General features: G+C 37.6%; 1 protein-coding gene across 1 annotated transcript in view; it reads left to right on the top strand.

Moving 5' to 3' along the window:
* Positions 1-22309, top strand: part of ATP10A (ATPase phospholipid transporting 10A (putative)) — a 116197-nt gene that overhangs the window by 77067 nt on the left and 16821 nt on the right. The window contains exons 10-15 of the mRNA XM_029964774.1: positions 10363-10580; positions 12108-12302; positions 13745-14306; positions 19094-19197; positions 19367-19493; positions 21899-22083. Coding sequence (XP_029820634.1) covers positions 10363-10580; positions 12108-12302; positions 13745-14306; positions 19094-19197; positions 19367-19493; positions 21899-22083 — 1391 coding nt within the window. The remainder of the gene's footprint in view (positions 1-10362; positions 10581-12107; positions 12303-13744; positions 14307-19093; positions 19198-19366; positions 19494-21898; positions 22084-22309) is intronic.

Raw genomic sequence — 22309 nt, 5'->3', positions numbered from 1 at the left:
ACAAAAGAAGTTGCACATGTGCACACTCAGCAAACTCCATAACAACTGTTTTCAGATTAGAGTAATTTGATGGCTGTGTTCAGCTAGCAATGACAATTTTATCAGAGAATTCTGTAATACCTAGTACGAGTATGTTGTCAAGACAGTTAAAGCTTCTGGCTTTAGCTCTTGATGTAATAAAGCACTTGAGCACATGGCTAATTTAAGCAAATCAAATAGTGCTACTGGTATCACAGTCGTTTGCTGTGTTTGAAGTATACAGTGTAAAATAACAGCTTTAAGCATACAGCCAGATTAGTGTCTGATTGAAACATGGAATCTTTTTGTACTGCAAAATAAATGTAAACAAAACTGCAAGTTTACATACTAACAAGAAACATAATCTGATCAAACAGCATATTTTATGTTACCTTTGTCAGATTCTTTTCAGTGCTCCTGTGTGACAGGTGTCTGTCTCAAGGTATCTTCACTGCTGTGTGAACACTGCAGTTGAGAGAATATCTATAAGTATCAGGTTCTTGAAACAGTAAAAAGTCACTGTTTGTCACAAGGAAATGTTAGGATTGTTACCCCTGTCAACCCTGTTACCTCATCACCTTTTAAAATTCTGAACTAATTTCCAATTTTGTGATTTGTTTGTGATTTGTGGATTTTTTTCTCTAACATTTTTTGTTATAATTTTTGAAATAATCAATCTTAACTCTTCAAATCACAGTCTGTATTCAGGAATATATTGACAGCTACAATATTGCATTCCCGTTTGCAAAAAATAAGTTTCTTATTCTACGCAACATATAAAGATCACTTATTAGAAAGTTTTCTCAAAGACCACTACAGAATTTCAGTTTACAAATAAGATACAGAATAAGAGAGATAGTAAAAATAGACTGGGAAACCTAAAACACGCTTTAGAAAGATGATAAGATTTCAAATTGGAACAAGATATTTTGAAGTTTCGGATTATGCAAGGATTGTTCTTTTTTATTCCTACTTTAAAGTAGTACTGAGACCTTACAGTTAAGGCACTCTTTTTTAAGAAACTGGATGTTTGGCTAGTGTTACTATCCCAGTGTTACAGAAAAGAATTAAGCAGGGAGAAGCTGTGACTTCCTACTTCTGCACAGTAGGTAAGAAAGAGAGAAGAATTAGAACCAGGAGTATGTTGCTGTACTCCTGATACTGCTTGTGACACTCTGATTATTAATTCTTTTTTACTTCTTCCTTGCCATTGATCATTTGCTTGTTCATGCTAATTTCCGAGTGTACTTTGTTCCCTGTGGGAATGATGGTATTGCCAACTGAAATAGTGCAGAAAGATGGTATTTCTGACTGAAACACTGCATTTTTAAGAGCTTGGTATCATCAGCTAATATGTAGACTGAACTGAGGCTCCTGAATCTGTGTTGAGTTTTCAGATCTTTTTTCTTCAAATGTAATGTATTTAACAGAAGTCTTAGTTTGTGCATGCTTTCCTCTTATGATTTCAGATTGCAATATAAATGTTAGTGAAAGATGAGTGAATTTCATACAAACAGAGGTGTCAAATAAATACATAAACTAATTCTTTTTTCAGTCATTCTTTTCACCTTTGGCTGTGTTTGGGCTTTCTTGTAACTCCAGTCACTATAAAACTTCTTACAAATGCAATTTTTAAATCGACACAGCATTTATACACAGTACCTTTACACAGTATTTTATTCTTTTTTTCTCCTCTACAGAAAGTAGATCTTTCTCTATAATTCTCTATATAAATGGTGATAATTTCTATTGATTATGTTTTCTATAATCAGGGTTAATAACACAATGAAAACTATTCTTCCATCAAGTATTTTGTTAGCTCAGTTCTGCAGTTCTGATTTTATAACCATAAGTTATTTTTTCTGCTGATGAAACCTTCTTGTTTAGATAGAAAATGTCTATCTATCACAGCTCTTTCTAGTTTTATGGTGTGCATTAACAACATATCATTGCCGTGTGCTTACCTGCAAATGATTTGTCAGCTGCTTTTCTGTGTCTTTTACCAGAGTTATCTGAATTTTCCTCATATGTATAGGGGCATATGTTATAACTGACACCATCCTGCTCTGCACCTGAGGTTTTGTTAAAGATTTCAAGAATTAGAAAATTCTAAAATCTTTCACTTAGCAAGAGACCTAAGGCTGCCATATATGCAAGAAAACCAAGTCAAATGCCTCTGTCTTTTCTTATCTATTTCAAAGACGATCTTGTGTCTTTCTTCGCTTATATGAGTATTTTTTTCAGGAATGGTGGTTTGTTACTTGGAATGAAACTTTGAGCAGTGCTTTAGATTAAGAAATTAGTTTAAAATTATTGTACATCAATCACAATTCAAAAGCTGAAGATAACAGATCATTTTCTACTGTAAAAATAGATAGCTCTGGATGGAAATATCCTTGTTCTGAGCTCCTTGGCCTAAGTTTGTTATTCTGCTATGGCTGGGTAGCAGTGCCTCTTACTCCAGTTGCTTGGCTCTGCTCATGATAAGATCCTGTTTTCAGTTATGGATAGCTTTACTAAACTTTTAACTGTTTGGTTCAAGTTTTCCATGCCAGATGTTTGCCTCAGGCATAAATTCTGGGAGAGAAATTTCAGTTATAACAGCACCATTCAGCCATATCAAACAACAAGGGTAAGATGTAGCACACCTTTTTTCCCCACAGTAAGACTTTCTGGCGAATTTTTCTCTGAAGTCATTTGGAGGCCCTATATTCTGGGGCTGAGCCATGCACACACACAGGGGGGGACAGTTATATCTACACTGGCAGATTGAGCTCTGAAATTTCTTCACTTTGGAACTTTTCTTTTGAAGCATTTTTTTCAGCATAATCTAGGACTACTGCATGTCTATTAATTACTCAACCAACAGATTGTGCATAACCTTCATAAATTTTCTCTAATGCTGCATTATAAGCTTTTCTCCCTAAAATTTATTCACAGTTATGAAAAATTATCCCATTCTTTTATGTCCTAGGGATTGTTATTATACTGTAGTTAACATCAGCATATCTCTGTTCCATCCACTAGTGCATTAAGCGAGGCACGTGACTTCCCTTAAATGTAGCTTGGTCCTTCCCCTTCTTCCTCTGCCTGTGTGTGCAGTGCAGTTTTTTGGGTTTGGGAGCTACTTAGAAGGTATACGCTCTGCTGTATTAGGTTTGGCATGTTTGAGGTGGCATGTCTTTTTCTTGAGTGGTCTTTGGAAATTTGTACCACAAAGCTGTATAAATTCCCCATGTGAAAGGTGAGCTTTATGATTGTGAAGGAGAGTTCTGTTTTGCATCAGACACGGACATGTTAATCATGGTTTTCATCACAGAGGCTTATGCAGACCTTATGCAGGGTTGAAGCAATTGCATTCTTCTAAAATAAAAACTGAAACCCTGAGCGAGACTTAATATTTTATTTTAAGTATGGGAAACAAGGGGCAGTTTCATGAATTTGCTGAAGAAAATATTTTCCTACAGAATTCTCTATTAGCTCTAAGTTTCTTATGAGGCTGATTGTGGTATGCGCAGGAGTATTGCATTGTTTTAGTCTAGACAAGAGGTGACAAAAACATGAATAATAGAGGACAATAAATTGCACTATTGTGGGACAGAATCTCTTGGCCAACTGGAGGTAGTACAAAGTATTACTCATGGGTACTGCTATGTGAGAGCTTAGTGCTGAAGAGGAATCCAGGAATGCTTGTGAAGGCTGTAGGAGAAAGTTTGAGCATACTCACCGACAGTTCCATGATGCAAGCGCTATAAAATATTCATCACTGTTGAAGTCACAGTATTTTGGTGGCGGATTATGCACGTATTTGGATCAAAATATGGGAATTCATGCTGCATGTTTGGGTCCGGGGGAGGCTATGTTGATAGGGATGGGATTCTACTGACCTATTTGTAGTTATTTGCATGGAAGATAGTCATCCAATAACCTTACAGGTAGTGGAGAAAATTAAGCATTTGTGGGATGTAATTTATCAGGCTTGTTGTTGTTCATCTGTGATGGTTCTCCAATACATGTCTATATCTCTGTGGTTTGGAATTCTCAATACAGATGAAGAGAATTCTCACCTCATGTCTGTGTGACCTGAGTTCTTAATTCTGCTCTGTGGTCTCTTCCAAAGGTTATTCTTGATTTGCAGTGTTAATTCAGGAGCAAGATATGTCATGGGCCTCTCCAGTTAAAGAATGATCGTCCCATTCATAAATGTCCTGGGTATTTATGCAATGCCCATTGGCACTGTACTCTGGTCAAATCCCAGAATTATTCTTCCAATTAGTACTACCTTCTAGCCCAAATGAATGTTAACACCAAAAAAACTGCACAACAGCAATAATAACAACAACCACAAAAAATCCACAAAAAACCCGAAGGAGTTGTTTCCCCATATGGCAAATTGCATGGCCATTCCATTAGCTCTTCCATTCAGGCTAGTAGACAGCTTCTAACAATTCTTGGAACTGGCCATGCCCCAAGTCTGTGTGCTAATTCCAGAGACAGTAAGTCCAAAAACTGACGGTGCTTCTGAAAGTTGTTACGTGATTTAGCTACAACCAGATGGTCCTGGCCTGACATTTGTCCTAGTTGTTTTCCAGATGCTGAATTAATCACACTCTTGCCTATGGGATGTGATCTCTGTTTTTATAGTTTTAGCTACCCTTTGTATGAAACTGTTGACAAAACATGAGTTGAATCTCCATGAATACAACCACACAAATCTGAAAAATCAGAATTTGTCAGTCTTTGAATTCCTCCCCCTTCCTTTCAATGACTATGAAAAAAAACTCTAGACAACATAATAATAAGAGAAGTTTATAGGAATGAAGGCAGATGATGAAAACCTCGGTGATTTTCTCTTGCCTAGCAAAGTTTCTTAATCACTAAATCTAAGAAAGAGTTTCTGCTTTCCACCTTTTCTTGATAAAGGTTGGCTAGCAAGTAATTTTCATAGGAAAGTGCATTATGTTAAAAAAATCTCTTTCTTAGTTTGGGGGCCTGTTTTGTAGTGGAGCTTTCTTACTCTTTTTGTGTGTAGTCAAGAGAACATAGACTGCATATTCCAGCCATGCTGGAGAATTTGATTTTTTTTTCTTTTAAAGGCATAAAAATCGAAAAAGCCTTTTCCATAAATGCAGCTGTTGCTTCCAAGGGGACTTACCTGCCACCTTTACAATTTGACAATCTTCAGAAACCAGAATAGTCCATTTAGGACTTCCCCAGAAAGCTCAAAACCTTTAGCAGAACTGGGTGCTTCAGGCACTCTGTATAACTTATTTGTAGTTTCTCTTTACATTTTTTATTGCTTTTTGAAAAATTTTCATTGATAACTAAGGAGAGAATCAGTGTGAGCAGATGTAGAACACATTGGGAGTACCCCATTTTAAATCCTATAAAACCCAGAATAACTCATATTTAGAGACAAGGAATACTTTTCTCTAAGCATATACCTACAGTGACAATTTTTCTGAAAAATTTCAAGAAAAGAAGGAATTGTCTCTATTTCTAAATGGAGTAAAGAGTTCTTAATGAAGGACTTAAGTTTATTAATGCCAAGAGGTGAGAGGAAGGGAAATCTTGGTGTTTTCTGATCTCAAGACTTGTCCTTACAGGGAAGTTCTTGAAAAGTGAATTAAGATTATGTTAGCACACTTGTACAAATTTATAGCATGCTAGCTGCTTGACTGAATCTTTATGTAGACACTAGAGTGCACTTCAAAGTGAAATAAGCTTGCACTTACAAAATAATTAGGAAATAAAGTGGTGCGGTGGTGTGAGTAAGTGCTGCACATCTAGATTTACTTCATGATAGTTTAGTAACAGTTCAAGAGTTTGAGGCAAAATGGAATTTTCCCATAGTGAAATAGGGCCCACACACTGACAGCTGAATTATTCTGGTTTAGGAGGTCTGCCATTTTATTCTGCTTGAAGGAAAGTTCTTTACAGCTTCCTGATCCTATGTTTCTAGATAGTGGAACATCTGGCTGTGTGGCAACTGTTGCCTAAAAGATTCAGGGAGAAAAAAAACTCCAGGGCAATTTAAGGAGGAGGTAAGATAAGGGAAGGTTTTAATGAAGCCGCTCAGGCTCAGGCACCTGCCCCCTGACCCAGGTGTTACAATTTTTCTAATTATGTCCATCCGATCCCTGTCCGTCCACCCCCCGGCCTTTGCCTCGTTCCGCCCCCCAACCCTCCCCTCGGGAATTGAGTCTGGGGGTGTTTTAGGACCCTCTCTTCCTTATCTTCATCTTCTTCAGCCTTGGAGGCTTTCCAAAGTTCTGGGTTTGAAGGTTGCTTTGGCTGGGTAATATCTTGTTGTCCAGGCCAGGGGGCAGATGTTCTTAAACAGAATGAAGACCTGCCTTGAAAAAGAGACTAAATATGCTGCTGGAATTTAGGGGGAATTGATATAGAGTGGGGTAGTAGAGTTGGATATGTGTAACTACTATGCTAAAGGGTAAGGGATGTAATACAGCTACGTCTTAAACCTACATTCACTAAATTACTATTTCTAAAACCAATAAAAATTAAAAATCAAAAATTCCAAGGCAACAGATCCCCCCTGTATCTGTCATAGATGCCTTGTCATAGAACATAGGCATGGAAGATAAAACAGAAAAAAGCAAAGTCAAAATGAAATTAAAGAAATGGGTTTTTAAAATAAAAGAATGTATCTTCAAATACTTAGCAACTATTACAGAAGTGTTATTTATAGCTTCCTGTTGTCTTCAGAAAGATGGAAGAGAGTTAATGGAATAAGTATTAATTATTGTTTCTTCTTTATGCCATAAATATAAAATTAACTGGAGCATAGTAAAATTTGACTTTCATGAATTACATTGCTGTGTTTTCAAAGTTGTTTGTGTCTTTGCCCTTAATAAGAAACTCTATTGAAGGACATCAATTTTCAGTGCTGAAACTGAAAAGCATCCCACAACAATGTCTTTCAGGTTATCATGTTCACAGGAAAAGGTTCTGAATTGGAGAGGGCTGAGTGGGTGGAGAGAGCAGCATGTTCCCAAAGAAGCACTCTATGCACAGCTGAAGCAATATGAACCCTAACCGTAGCATAATGATTGAACCAGGTTTCATTATTTCTTCAAACTTCTTAATTCTTGCTGCATAATATGTAAGACAGCACTTGAGAAAATGTCGAAAGGTGCTCAGGCCTGGTTTTTGTTGTCAAGCTTACTTTGGTATAAACTGAAATAACACCATTTGTATCAAAAGAATTACATTTGACTTGGTTAAATGAGGTTCTAGTCTAGTTCATACTACCCCTTTTCCTCCTTTTTCTAAATGGCAGGAACAATTAAATCAATGTGCTACAATGAAAACCTATATAGAGAGCAAGAGATAGGTATTATTACATAGACTAAAAAGGACTATGCTGTTGATATAATGCTAATAAATAAGATGAGTGCTGCATTAGGAAACAGCAGCTGTGTTGTATAAACAAAATATTTTTAGATGTAATGCAAGAAAGAAGAAAGAGCAATGAGGAATCAAGAGATACGGTATGCAAGCATAACAATGTATTGTACATGAAATGCATTCTCTGCTTAACCATGGAGTTTTTATACATGGAATAAAATGATTCAGTTCAGGGTCTTTGAGGTCTTATATTTCAATACGTATTTTCAGAGCAGAAGCTTAAATTAGGTATGATTATTTAAGAAAATATATCCTTTTTTAAAAAACTCTGTTCAGAAAGAAGTTGGACCAACTGGCTAGCACATTTTGCAAAGCTGAAGTAAGTAATTGTAGCCAGTCCTTTCCCAGGGAATATTACCTGTTATGAGATGCAGCAGCACAACATTCTATCAGTGTACCATTCAAATGTCTAGCATCTACAGGGAAAAGATTATCCCTAAGGCAAATACAAACCTTTTTTATGCTTTTCCTCACAGTAGCCATGTCCACACATCGTGCTGACTCTGCTCAAGACTGATTTTGCTGCTGAGAGCCCTAGTAAAAATGAGGCACAAAAATGTTTTTTTCCTATGATTTATTTAAATCTTAAATCTTGGTAAAGTGCAGAAAACATTAGAGATGTGTCATCTTGAGCAATGTTTTTTCAGCCTGGAGTTTGCAGCATGTAACTGGGAGCCTGCAGAAGATAATGAAGGCAGAGCTTGCACTGTCGGACTGGGCACTGCCCTCACACAAGCCTCATCCCAGGATGTACACCCCATCATATCTCCCCAGATGTGCACTCCATTATACCTCCCCAGTGCAGAGAAGGACAAAAGCCCTTCAATGTTCTGCTGCATTCTGGTTTTTGAGGCATCATCCTAAAGAAACACACTGTGATGTCCACATGGCTCCCTCCTTCCTTTCTTCCTTGAATGCCTGGGTTTTCTTTGGAAGGAACCTGTGATACTGGGGGGAGCAGTGAGCAGTCTGGCTCTCATCTTGATCGAGGGCCTGGATCTGTGCTTAGTATATGCTGCAGATCACTTTGGGTCCTTGGTGCAGATTCCTTCTTATACAGACAAACCTATAATCAGTTGAATTAAATTCACAATATAGGGATCTTCATTTCCACTGGGAAAATGAATAGAGGCTTACAGAGCAGAACAAAGTGGAAAGTAGTGGGCAGGAGTCCTAGGACAGCTTAGAACTGTGCTAGCCCAAAGTATGTGCAAGAAGTTGCAGCAGCCTGTGCAGGTAGAATGAACTATGTCTATGGCTCTTTCTACCTCCATTGTCTGAATTTTCTGCCATTAGGAGCCAGAGTGCAATGGAAGATGTTGCATACCTGGGCATTCAGTTAGAGCAACGACCAGGTGTGCTTTCATGTCCAGCACTGGGAAACTCTCCCGTTTCCCATATTTCAGACAAAGCCTAACATATTCCAAATGGAGCTGGAAAAAACTCTGATTTACGATTCTGTACTGATGAAACTATCACCGTGTACTGTGTGTGGTCTGGTTTCAACTCCTCCAACTGCTGTCTGACAGCTAAAACGTGTTTGGAAATTGTAGCGCATGGTGAGGATGGGTTTTTCTTTGATCGTAAAGCTAGCTAAGTTAAAAGTGATCCTGTGCCAAACTCACCCTATGTAATGCAAGATTTTTCTCAGGAAGTATTTTGAAAGCATTTTTTTCTTTTATTTTTTTAAATGCCTTAATAATTAACCTACATTCTAGTGATTTATCATTTGTTATTAACCAAATCTAATTTGTTACACTAGAGAGGGAAAACAAAGCTGAGCCACAAGTATGTAACTTGTACTGTATATCTGGATAGTGTGGATTATTTTGAAAGTATAATGAAGAGCCTTTCAATTAATACATAATGAAGGAATAAATAGATACTCGTTAAAGTGGCATTTGTCTGCCTAATGAATAACCCAGATTATTAAATTCCCATGGTCTTTAGGAATGAAAAAATATGTTTTCTGTCAGTTAGAGCTAAACAGAGCTTGTCATTAGATGGGCAGGATTCCACATCTGTTTCACACCTCTTCTTTCTGTTTTCTTTTTGATTTCTATATAACAAACTGCCAGAATTGGTTTGTTAACATTGTTTTAGTTGGATTCTTGACTGAGGAAGCATTCATCTAAGATACATCATTTGAAAAAACTCTTTTATTCCGTGTAAGCCATTGCAGCAAATGGCGATAGAAACAAGTGTTGCAGCAGGTGAGGGTACCCTCATTTTCCTACTACGTGCTGCATTGTCCTGCCTGTCATGCAGAGAGAAAGGGACAGACTCCCAGGTAGTTTTAACACTAGGCTAGGATTCAAGAACCTGTGTTCATGTCTCCACTCTGCAACAGATTGCCCTGACCTTGAACAAGGCTTTTTACACTGTTTGTAGCTCATCTCTGTATATAAAATAAAGGCAGTAGTGCTCTGTAGATGTGTTGTTCCGAAGACATTTCAGATGTCAGTTAACTGGTTCTTGGTAGATGTGACATTTTTGCTGGAAAATACTTTCTGTGAAATTTCTGTATTCTGTTGGAAAGGACAGGAAAATTTTCTGGATTGTTTATTTCCTACTCATACTGCAAGTGAAGGCTAAATTAGTTGGTTGATTTCATCAGGCAGAGCTGTGGAATAGTCTGTAGGAATGCAGTGAATTACTGCAAAGCCTAACTGCCTTTCAGAGTGTGATGATAAGGGAGACACTGTATTGTGTTACATTTCTAATTATGTTATCTGTATCCTCCATTAGATACTACCATTCAATTAAGACTACACTTTGTTATCTCCTGATAACAGAATCATTCATTATTACTGTGAAAGCACAGTATAATATTAAAACCGGATCAGTTGAACAAAGTCATGATGTCCCTCTCCCTCCTTCTAAGCCACATTTGTTCCTCTTTATTTTTACTGATAGCCAAGCGCTTAGCAATGTACCAAGAACCTGATTCTGAGGAAGATGAGGCAGCCCCAAAAGGAGGAACTGTATCCCAGCGCGATAGTATCTGCAGCCATCAGAGCATCAAAGTAATACACAGGAGCCAGAGCACCAAAACCCACCGGCGCACAGGTAGCAGGGCTGAAGCAAAAAGAGCAAGCATACTCTCAAAGCACACTGCATTCAGTAGCCCAATGGTAAGTCATGAGAACTAAATGCACAATGTCCTGAATCTTTTAATAGAACTCTGTTCTAAAAAAAAAAAAGGTAAAGAAATCTGTAACACATTATGTACTTCTTATAGACTTCATTTTGGTGTTTTTGCTTCTGCAGTCACAGCTGTTTGTACAAAAACAATCAAACGTTGGCATAGATCTTATCTAAATACCTTTCCTGTGGGAACAAGCTGAAGGTAAAGACAATCTGAAACCTTTGGGTTTAGTTACACCTTGATTTTGGAAAGAAAATTTATGCCTTGCTTTTATCTACAGAAGCTGAAAGTTGCGTAAGGTTTGAGGTCAAGGGCTCTAATTGTTCTGCATATGCCTCTTTTCTCTTTTGTCTGAGGATTTTAAAACTAGCAAGTGCTGGGGTGGACACTATGTATTTCAATTCTCAGACACTGTTGACATACACCATAACATAATTTTTACTGTGTTTCAGTGGTTATCAAACGTTTGCATGTGTTGTATTTTAAAAGGTAAAAATCTTTACATTTCAAAATGATGGTGAGTTAATGTCCTTGCAACTTCGTTTTGTTTATTTTATACTATTGTAATTCTGTAGGAGTTTTACATGAGCTGAATGGTAATAAGAGAGGAGGGAAGCCAAATCTTGTCTATCTAGGGGGTTTGCATTGTTGCACTGTTAACACAAATTCACCCTTAAAGCAAATTACAAATATGGACAATTGAAAGATGCTGTTTGCACTACTGGAACTTCTTGATTTCAGTCAGGAGTAAGCTCTTTTGATAAAATTCCAAGCTGCAGTTTTTACACATGGGGTTCTGTGGTTACTCATATTCATCAACTGCTGAGCATCAGGAGATAAAATTCTACTGAGAAAAGAGGCTTAGATCAGTTTATCTTTTAATCTTTTGTATCTTTGCCTCTGCCTGTGTTAAGAAGTACTGGAGCTTGCTCTCACAAGAAATATATTAAATAAGTGGAAAGTACTGATGAAATAAAGTTGAAAGTGCTCTGTGTTTCAATGTAAAAAACCCACGTGAATTAACTTCAAATGTGTGGATGGTTGTTGTTCTCTAACAAATAATCGAAGATGGTTTCATTTTATTGTTCTGATGTAAGGCCAAGCTTTAAATGTCATTGCTGTCTATTTTTTCCACACTTTTGGTCTCTGTAGTGTACCACTCTTTAGTAATAGATAATATATGTCTTGAATTAGACAGGAGAGAGGGAGGAAAATTAGTATGTAACTCTTCTCCTATCCACTCCCTCCAAAGTAGATAAATATTGCTGTTATAATTATCTGTAGTGAAAAAGTTAGTAACACATTACTCACATTTCCATTTCTACCAGTAGGCTCACTGTTAACTGTTTATTGTCTAGAATGGGTGTCTTACAGTTCTTCTCACCTCTGCTCTGTGGTGTAAAGCCACTACAAAATTCTTGAGATTGACACTGCTTTGGATGTTTTAATTTCTTGTTGCTGCTTTGGAAATTTGCAGAATCACAGAATATTAAACACTGCTATTTATTCTTAGGAAAAGGACATTACACCTGACCCAAGGTTGTTAGAAAAGGTGAATGAATGTGCAAAGCATCTGGAGGTCATGAGGAGCCATGAACAGCCATTATCCCATCTGAGTCCAGAACTATGTGACGTTTTTGACTTCTTCATAGCTTTGACTATATGTAATACAGTTGTGGTTACTGCACCGAATCAGCCCCGACAGAAGGTGGGTTAAAGAAACAGAAAAAGAGAGTTTGAGCTTCTTTTGTCTTGATACTAATTTATCTTGTAAGCTAGGGAAACTAAAACCTCCTGTTCTAGTGAGGGACAACTAAAACTAGTTGCGAGAAGACTTGTAGAACCACTGTGTGACTCAAAGGGTTTAGTGAAGCATTAGCTGAATAGAGTATGTCAGCTATTTCACTTACATCCATGGTAAGATATGCTTTCATCAACAGTTTCAAGGTACTTCTGAAACTTCCCTGATTTCTTGTACTGTAACGTATTTATTTAATAAGCATAAATATGTCTGTGTGTATGGAAACTGATTTGTAAATGTTCAAGACTTACCAGAAAAGGACATAGGCTGTCAGTGAATATTTCATATGTATGGATTAAATTAAGAAAAGGCTGACACATTTTTTAAAACTTTTAAAAAGAGAATATACTTGAAAAACATCACTTAAAACTTTCAAATTATATAAGATGCATCTTAAGCTCATTATGAGAAATAGTGATCATTACTGCTTAAATTGGCCTAAACCAGTGTCATTGATGAATGAGAATTTCAAGAATGCAATCCCAAGATGATCTGTAACACAGAACTATAATGGAATGTAATATTAATGCTTGCCAGCAGCTGGAATTTCCATTCTGGAGAAAATTCTACAATTTGCTTCTGTTCCAGATTGGAGTAAGAAGTGAACTAGTCTGCAAAATGATGTGGTTTTGTGCCAAGGAAACATTTGGAGAATGCTCAATTCTGCTGTTTCAGGAATGCTACACTGTTATACAATAATATAATGTATGTTGCTATGAATATGCTATTACTGTTAATACTATAGTATCTGTAGAACAGAATTATGTAAACTGACATGAATGATAAAACTGAAGGAAAATGCTTTGATGCTGAAAGGTAAGACAGGGGAATTATTTATCTCAACATGTGTCTATTGAGAATGTTGTCAAGATTGGCATATTTTCGTAAAACTTTCCTGATACCACACTTCTCATTAGAAAAATCTTGCATGAACTTTTATTTTTTTAATACCTTCACTGAATATGCACAAAGAATGACTATGTTTCATATTAATGGTAGCTTTTAGTATACACTACTGATGGTGTTGGTGGTGCGACATTGATAGACTATCCATCAGTCATAGCTGAGGAGGTGAAAGAAGAAAAAACAGTTTTAATAGAAGCATGTGCTTTCACACACAGGTACAATTCTGAAGTTCTAGTAAGTCTGGGGTTTTATTTGTGTTGAGTCAGTTTTGTCCATTTACTTTCCTTTCTCAAAATACAAATACCATTACTTTTTGCTCTCAAAGAAATTCTGCTCTTTAGCTGGAGATGGTTAGACTGAATATCCATGTCAGAATTCTTCTATAGCTTTTCTTTGGGGTTTGTTCATTGTTGGTTTTCATTTTTCTTTTTTAACTTCTCAAGGTTAGAGACCGATTTGAACTAAAATCTCCAGTAAAAACCATTGAAGACTTCATACGAAGATTCACTCCAAGTCGCTTGACCTCTGGATCTAACAGCAGCAGTTCATCTAGTCTAGCTACAAGCAAATCAATGCACAGATTTGGGTTAAGTGTGCTTTCATCTACATCTACAGAGAGCACTTTAATAAAACTGGACGAGAAGCTGGCATACTCTGTGCAGATAAATAACAATGGCTACAGCTCCCAGCAAGGCAGGACAGCTGTGAGGAGTGCACCTGAGGAAGGAGAACTCCGTTATGAAGCAGAGAGTCCAGATGAAGCTGCTCTTGTCTATGCAGCAAGGGCATATAACTGTTCTCTGGTTGGAAGGCTGTCTGACCAGGTATCAGTGGAGCTACCTCACCTGGGAACCTTAAGCTTTGAAGTATTACATACATTGGGCTTTGATTCCGTCAGGAAGAGGATGTCAGTAGTGGTCAGGCATCCTCTCACAGATGAAATAAATGTTTACACTAAAGGAGCAGATTCAGTTATTATGGATCTTCTTCTACCCTGCTCTTCAGGTACACTTCTTACTTACCTTTGGAGTGGGGCTGGGGGCGTGAGGCAGTTCTCTTTAACTGCTGAAGATGTCATCATATCTTATTGCCTTCTCTAGCAAGTAGACCTGCCTGCTTTTGTTGTGAATGTAGTGAATGGTAGAATGGCAGCTGTCTCTATTCTTTTATAATATTTTGCTATTATAGTAAATTTTCTGCAACAAATTGAGGGTTCCTTACCTCACAAGAATAAGTCAAAATAATTTCTGTAGAAGACCTTCTACTAGCAAATTTTATTTTGAGAGAATTTATTGAAACTTTCCAAAGTATTTTGCATTTGTCAGGAAAACCTGACTGCCGGTGCTTGGACAGTTAAGTATTTTATATGAAACCCAAGCACTTCCTATTGCAGATTCCCTCTGTTTCATTTGTGAATCTTTACATTCTTTTGTTGCAATGTGTTGCATAAATAAGCACATTTATATGTGTTTGACTATGCTGCTAAAGGACTACTGAATCAATCAGCCATCAAAACAAAAAGATTGTGGCAAAAGAAGGAGAGATGCTGTTCAGACAAGAAATCTTGGCTTCAAATACATAGTTGACTAGCAGTAGATGTGAACCCAAAACTTCCCTAAAGAACGGAGAATTCTCCAGCACCCGGATGTCATATGAAACAGGGACAACTTTAAATAGCTACTAATTGTAATCAGTTGGATTCCAGAAGAACTCTGTAAGCTTTCAGAGACACACTGGTTTCAGTTTGCATTAATCAGTTTGCATTAATCAGTTTGCATCTAACTTACTGTATTTTCAACCCTGAATTTCATCCAGTGTTTAAAGATTACCCCAGTATGTATGGACAGAGCCCAAAAGTGCTAGAGGTACTTCCCATGTTTGACTAACACATTGACTTTGTGGTTACTTTGACATTAATTGGAGTAAACAATTGTGAAAGACTTACACTGTGTAATTTTAGTTCAGTGAAATACAGAAAAGTTTGGCATTAGTGTTCTGTTTACAACCATATTAATCAAAGCTGAGCCAGAAAAATTAAGAACAACTTGTCCTTAACTAAAAACAAAGTATTCATGAATAATTTTCTAGCAAAGATCTGATATCACAGAAGGCACATAGAGCATCTGTGGAAACTTGTTTCCCTCCAAAGTACTAATACTAATGCAGAATTTGTAGCACTGAGAATTTCTAATAATATACCTAGAAAATAATGTTTGGAAATGAGTTCTCAGAATGGGAACTGAATTTTAAAAGGAAAAGAAGAAATTATTTTATGCCAAATCTTAAATATTTTATCACCATATAACAGACTACATTTGAAGCTTCAGTGTCCATTAACAGTAGATTCAATGGATCAAGGAATTTTCAGAGAAATTTCAAGCAGGTCTAGGACCCACCTGGGTAAGAACAGTAAAACCAGTCAGAAAAGCAAACAACAACGTTATCAAAGGTGGTATACTTCAGAGAGGGGGAAGCAGAGTTCCTGAAGGTCAGTGTGGGAATGAGCAATTTCTGTAGCTGGGCAAATACAAATTCCACCATCATTACAGGCAATCAAATTCAAGGTGGCTGTGAAACTGTGCGAGTGTTTTTGTTTGATTTTGGTTTTTTGGAGGTTTTTTGTTTGGTTTTTTTTTTCATTTTTAACCCAAACTGAACTATAAGTTTTAGTATACTTTGCTTTTGCAAACAATGTAAAGTGCGGCCACTAGAACATGATAAGCAGTTACCCTTGCTTTCTAGTCCTCTTAAGCCACTGCTGGCTTCAGTAATTCTGTATGTTTCAGCAGATCTGTCTGAAAAACTTTTGACATTTGTCTTGAGCAGCTTTCACTCCTGGAACTGAATTCGCAGTCTCTGCCTTCAGTATCCTAATGTCAGTGGATGTGTTGTTTGTTCCCTCGAGTATGGCATCTTTTTCCCCTTACAGAGAGATCTTTTCCAGGTAAAGGGAGCCTCAGATGATTTATGCTGTGGCTATTATCTATATTGTAGGATGTGTCACTGGTTTCATCCGTGTTCTCTGGTGACAGTGAAACATGAGTGTGAGAGGAGATGTAATGCTACGAGAATTCAGGCATTTATCATTTCAAGGAAATTCCGATAAGTGAATTGACATGACAATCCCACAGCTTGCTCTTTGCTCTTAGTGCTTCAGGGACATGTGAACTCTACACCAGTCAAACCTGTATCTTCAGACTTCGGAGTATTTGTGCCCTTCGACTGAAGGACCGAGGCAACACTGTTTCCATAATCTCCCAGCTCAAACACCACATGGCATGACTGGGTCCTGTTAGATACAGAAGTGCCTGTTTGGGAGGAAGAGTATTTTAAAATATGACATGAGGAAGAGCCCAAAATCAGAAGTATTATGTTTTAGCTTCATTTGTGTCTTACAGAAAAGTGTAAATCACTATGAACTTCAGAACTTAGAATGTTTATGAATTGACTCCATTTGCTCTGCCTGTATATCTAGTTAAGACTGTGAACCTGATGTATTCTGATAGCGTACAAATATTTCCAAAAGCCTTGAAATTATTCCCAAGAGTGTATTATTTTTACTTTATCTCAACAGACACTGTGTTCATAAATAAGAAAGTTACTGTTTGAGTCAATACCCAGCTCGCACAGGAACTGTGAACATAAGCCATTGAGAAAACAATGACTGGGCTGGCTTTCTGCAGCTTGAGATTATGGAAGGAAATGAAGCAAGCAGAAGGCCACCAGTGCTCCATCATTTTTCTTGAGAAGATTTACTTGCTGCTTTTCACTGACAGGGTGCATGTGGTCACACTGCTCAGCATAGACACTGCATCCCAGATAAAAAGGATCTCCACAGCTGGGTTTTGTCTGCAAGAGATTCCTTCCCCCCTAACTTCTAACTTCAGAGCACAAGATAAATCTCAGGGTAGGACTGATGAGGCACACGAGCAGCTAGAAGGGGGTTTAGCTGTCATTGGTTTGCTGGTGAAGGAGGGAGATGCAACCTTCCACACTGGAATTGAGAATTCGCACAGAAAATGGTGTGCACATCTCTACTTGTAGAGAATTACTGTCTTTGTTCATTGAAGGAGGTATAAGCATTTGACATTATGATCAATGCATGCATTAGCACCCATGGTATTCAGATGGATCTGAAGTGATTAACACCACGTAACCTTAAAGGGAAAGAAACAACTTTTGATGTGTTTAAGCACCTATTGAAGTTTTCATCATTTAGAATCAGTGAGCCACTGAAATAAGCCACTCCCATATGGGATGTGCAAAAAATATGGCATTTTTCTCTAGAATGGTAAGGTATCACAATAAATTAGGAAGAATGTTTGCCTGCTTTATTGTTCTAAAGTTAAAAAAGATAACTCACTAATACAGGAAGTCTTGAAGAAGGTTTGCTGCAGTACTTCTTCCAGAAAAAAAAGTTTCTTATATTACACAGCAAAGTCACATATGCCAAAAAGATTATCATGCACAAGTAGAAAAGAAGCTAAATGAAACTGTGTTAGGCTGCTAGTTCTGTATATGCATATTCCACTTTCTGTTGCAGCAGAATCTAGTTGTGAGCTGTTTTAATAGCTTATGAAGTAAGCTGGTGGTGTGTGTTGGAGCTGAAAGCTATAGTGTAAGAAAAGACTTTCCAGTTGCAAATAATATTTGTAGGGAAGTTCTTCTGTAATAGAATATCTATATTGTCCCTTTGAGAAAATCAACAGTGATAGCATAGGTGGCATTAATAGATAGGTTGACAGGCCCATGAGAATATTCCTTTCAGTATTCACCACATGACCTTAATCAGAGATGGAACTGAAATGAAGGTATGCAGAAAATAACACAATCTTCACAGAGTCCCTTAGGAACAACTAGTATGTACACTCCCAGCTTTACAGGTCTGGAGAGGATAGGATAGTCCTTAAAGGTGAGGAAATAGCTATACAGTGAGTGAAATGTTTAGATACGTGGTTGATATAAATGGAACAAAAACCAGAATATTGGGATTCCAAGCTCCCAGTTTGGAATACACATATGTGTTTGTGCTGGAGCACATTGAACCAATCCCAGCTAAAGAGAGAAAATAAACAGATGCTCAGTCCTGGTTTTGAGTTCTTACAAATGACTTTAAATGAAGAGTAAAGGTAAGTGGAAGTTGTGCTGATGTATGCAAGGTAGAAACTATCTCTGAGCTCTCTGCATGTAAATTCTCTTCTAAAAATCATAGTCATACCCAGAACTTCTTGCGATGATTCAGGCTGATAGGTAGTATTAATACAGCACTAATGGACAGAAGGACCTTCATGCACTTACATATACAAAACAGAGCACTGCACAAAACAGAGCACTGTTTCCTCTTCTTTTGAAATATTAACCTTGGTGAAAAAGTAAGTGCTATTTTTAACTGTCATTTTTCTGCACATTAGGAGCTGTGGAAAAGTGTTTACTAGTAGTGTATGTGAAATCATACTTCTATTTCTAACATTATTGTTTGCTGTGAACATTATCATGATTTCTTAAAATATTCAAGCCAAAGAAATACTTAAGGAGTAATAAAAAGAAGGTCTTTCTCACATACATTCACAGTGACTTTTTTGAAGAGGGAAGACAGAAAAGATAGAACAAAAGGATTATTTTTTTTTCAAATGGAATGTTTTACTTGAGTTTCCCAGGAAACATCAACAGCTCTTTAAAAGTATCAGTCATAAAATGCTGGTACAATGAGTACTGTATACAAGTTTTTATTCTCTGAGGCCATTCAACTGCTGTTATTTTTCAATCTAATTTATTTTTTTCTTCTTATCTAGATGACCCTCAGGGCAAACATCAAAAAAAAATCCGAAGCAAAACTCAGAATTACCTTAATCTGTATGCTGTAGATGGGCTGCGGACTCTCTGTATCGCAAAAAGAGTAAGTAAATGAAGCCTTTTAGTTTGCTTTTAAGGAGAGTCTTGACAAAGATTACTGAAGGCACTTATTAATTTATTGTTCTTGATTCATAACTTCTCTTTCATTTTATTCAGTAAAGTATGAATGCCTCTGCATCACATTGACTGTGCCCTCACATACTCTTAAATAGGTTCTCAGCAAAGAAGAGTATGCCTGTTGGTTAAAAACTCATTTAGAAGCAGAATCCTCTATTGAAAATCGCGAAGAGCTTCTGTTTCAGTCTGCACTGCGGATAGAGAAGAATCTGCATCTCTTAGGTAATGAAATGAGAGCTGGACATGAAATTAAAATGTGATAAAATTTCTGGAAGCTTGGCTATGAAATCTGTTCTTTCCCTTAAATTGTTTCTGACAGTACAGAAATTGGCTTCTTTGGGACTTTATCGTGGCTGTCATGTGAAGCATCACATGAAGGATGGGATATAATTAACATAGGAATGGGATAACAAAGGAATGGGATATAATTAACATAGCAGACATACCCTGTATTCCTTGCTCCTGCCGTCATTTTATCACTAGTGAAATGAGTGGAGTATACCAGGGATGAATTTGACATAATATCATAAATGGGAACTGCTGCTCTAAACAAGAGGAGGACTTGGCCCAAACTGTCTACAGAATTTCATTAGCTTAGTGCCGCTTCAACATGTCAGAGACTTCCATGACTCCAGGGACACCAGAGACATGCATAAAGCAAGGCTCATAAACTGCATTTGTGAGAGGCATCAACTCTCATACACATCATTCTCAGCACATGCACTCAGGGCCTGTGTGTTCTGTGGCAAGGGTTTGCAGTTAAAATCAGTGTATGTAAAAAGTATTGCTCATACTTTTCTGAGCTGAGATGTTGAAAGATTCTAAAATGTATGTATAGTCACTATTACTCCATGCATCCAGCTGCTTTGTCTGGCGAAGAAACTGGGACAGCCACAACACTGTCAAAGAAAACAACCTTCACTAATTGCCAACATACCTGTCTCTGGGAGACAGATCCACCTCACCCAACTTTTGATCTCTCTAATACAGATCTCTAAGGCTCGACATACAGCCAATGGAGAGACAAAAAAAGAAAGTGCAGTTCATTTGATCTGTCTTAGATATCCACTTTAGGGTTAGATGAATCGTGCCTTGAAGTGTCTGGTACTCTCTCCTGACTTAAAGGGGGGCATGAGTTGCCTAATTTGGACCACAGTAATCAATGCCAATCAGGCATTGGAATGGGCTGCTCAGGCTTTGGAATGGGCTGCCCAGGGAAGTGGTTAGTCCCTGGAGGTTTTTAAGATAAGACTGGATGTGGCACTTAGTGCCATGGTCTAGCAACCACGGCGGTAGTGGATCAAGGGTTGGACTTGACGATCTCGGAGGTCCCTTCCAACCCAGATGATTCTATGATTCTATGAAAAACATTCCACCATGGTTGTACCTGTTGGTGCTGGCTGCACTCTAGGGTGAAAAAAAAAAAGTGAAATTGAGCTGCCAGAAAAACAAGTGAGCTCTAGCCAGTAGTAAACTATCAGCTCAGTCATTCCCCAAGAACCTCATACTGTGGGTTGTATCTTGCAATGATCAGTTATGATTAGGTTGTGGGAATAAGAAGTGAGACTGGAAAAGGAATATATTTTCCTCAGTTTGGATAATAATAGCTTTCCCAACATTGCCCTAAGAATGTGTTTTCACATAAATGACTGGTGGACTTCTATTGTTAATTGGTTTTTTTTCAAGGAACAACCATAGGAATAATAAATAGCTGAGAAAAGTTTATTTTGGTTTTCCTGTTGTTCCAGGTAGTTTGCATGTCTGTCACCTCCTCACTCTCTAGTAGCTAGGCTTGCATTTCCTCACATTGAAATCTCTCTGACACTCAGTGGAGCACTGATGTATCAGTGGTTACACTGAGCTTGGTCCTGAGTGGCTTTTTACCGCTTTTCATATATATGAAAATCTTGTCTCTGTCAATTGATTTATGTAAGCATAAAAAAGAGACCCAACCTCTTATAAACAGGTGAAAAGATACAGTGAAAGCATGAAAAAGACACATTTTACTTTCTCATCATGGCCAACAGATTTATGATTTATTTTCTGCTATATCTCATTTGGCCACTAGTGTCTTTCTGCAAGAGCAATGAGCAGCAACAAGGCAGGAGAAGGTTTATGTCTGCAGCCTAATGTGCTGTTGCCAAGGTGCAGTCCTGCTGTCATTCCCCTTCAAAAAGGAGAAATCTCTAGTGACGCAGCCTCTTCTCACTGAGAAAAGGGTCTTAAGGACCCTTAAGAACTGAAATATCTCTGAGAACCAATGCCTTCTCTAGCAACATCCAGAAGAAATGATGAAGATAGCACAGAGCATAGAGACAATAAGCCTTGTGAACCTCTGGGACTAGAAGTGGCAACAAGTTGCTTTTGAAGTTTTGAATTCTAGATTTGCTGACTCTTGATGCAAGGGTTTACCCCTGCTACTTTCCTCTCCTCTTTCTCAATAGCCCCAAAAAGCTGCCCAAATCTTGCAACCATTGGTAATTTAGCTGTTTCCCAGTAAAAATGACTGCTGGTTGTTTTGGTTTTGTTTTGTTTTTTTTTAAAATTCAAGCTTACAATTTCAGGGGAACTGGGGAACCCTAAGTGTTCATTTAATAGAGAATATTTCACTTTCTTTATATGCTTAGGTGCCACTGGCATTGAAGACCGTTTACAGGATGGTGTTCCAGAAACCATTGCAAACTTGCGCAAAGCTGGGTTGCAGATTTGGGTTCTTACTGGAGACAAGCAAGAAACAGCTGTTAATATCGCATATGCCTGCAAGCTACTAGATCACGATGAAGAAATCATCACTTTGAATGCTGAATCACCAGTAAGCAGATCCAATATACAAGTTTACCAATGAACTAGTTTTGCCTTATTTTCAATTTGTACAACTAAAAATTTGATGGCTTTTTTTCCTTTCCCTCTTTTTTTTTTTCTTCTTTTCCTGCTTCGTCCATAATTTTCAGGTAGGACACGTCTTTGAATACTTTTCAGTGAATCGTACTTCTAAATCATAGTCTCATGTATCATAAATTTACTGAAGATATGTAACT

The sequence above is a fragment of the Manacus vitellinus genome, unplaced genomic scaffold (assembly GCF_001715985.3).
Source record: "Manacus vitellinus isolate BGI_N305 unplaced genomic scaffold, ASM171598v3 scaffold_7_pilon, whole genome shotgun sequence".
In the NCBI taxonomy this organism is placed as follows: Eukaryota; Metazoa; Chordata; class Aves; order Passeriformes; family Pipridae; genus Manacus; species Manacus vitellinus.
The sequence above is the reverse complement of the archived record's forward strand: the minus strand, read 5'-3'. Positions and strand labels throughout refer to the sequence as shown.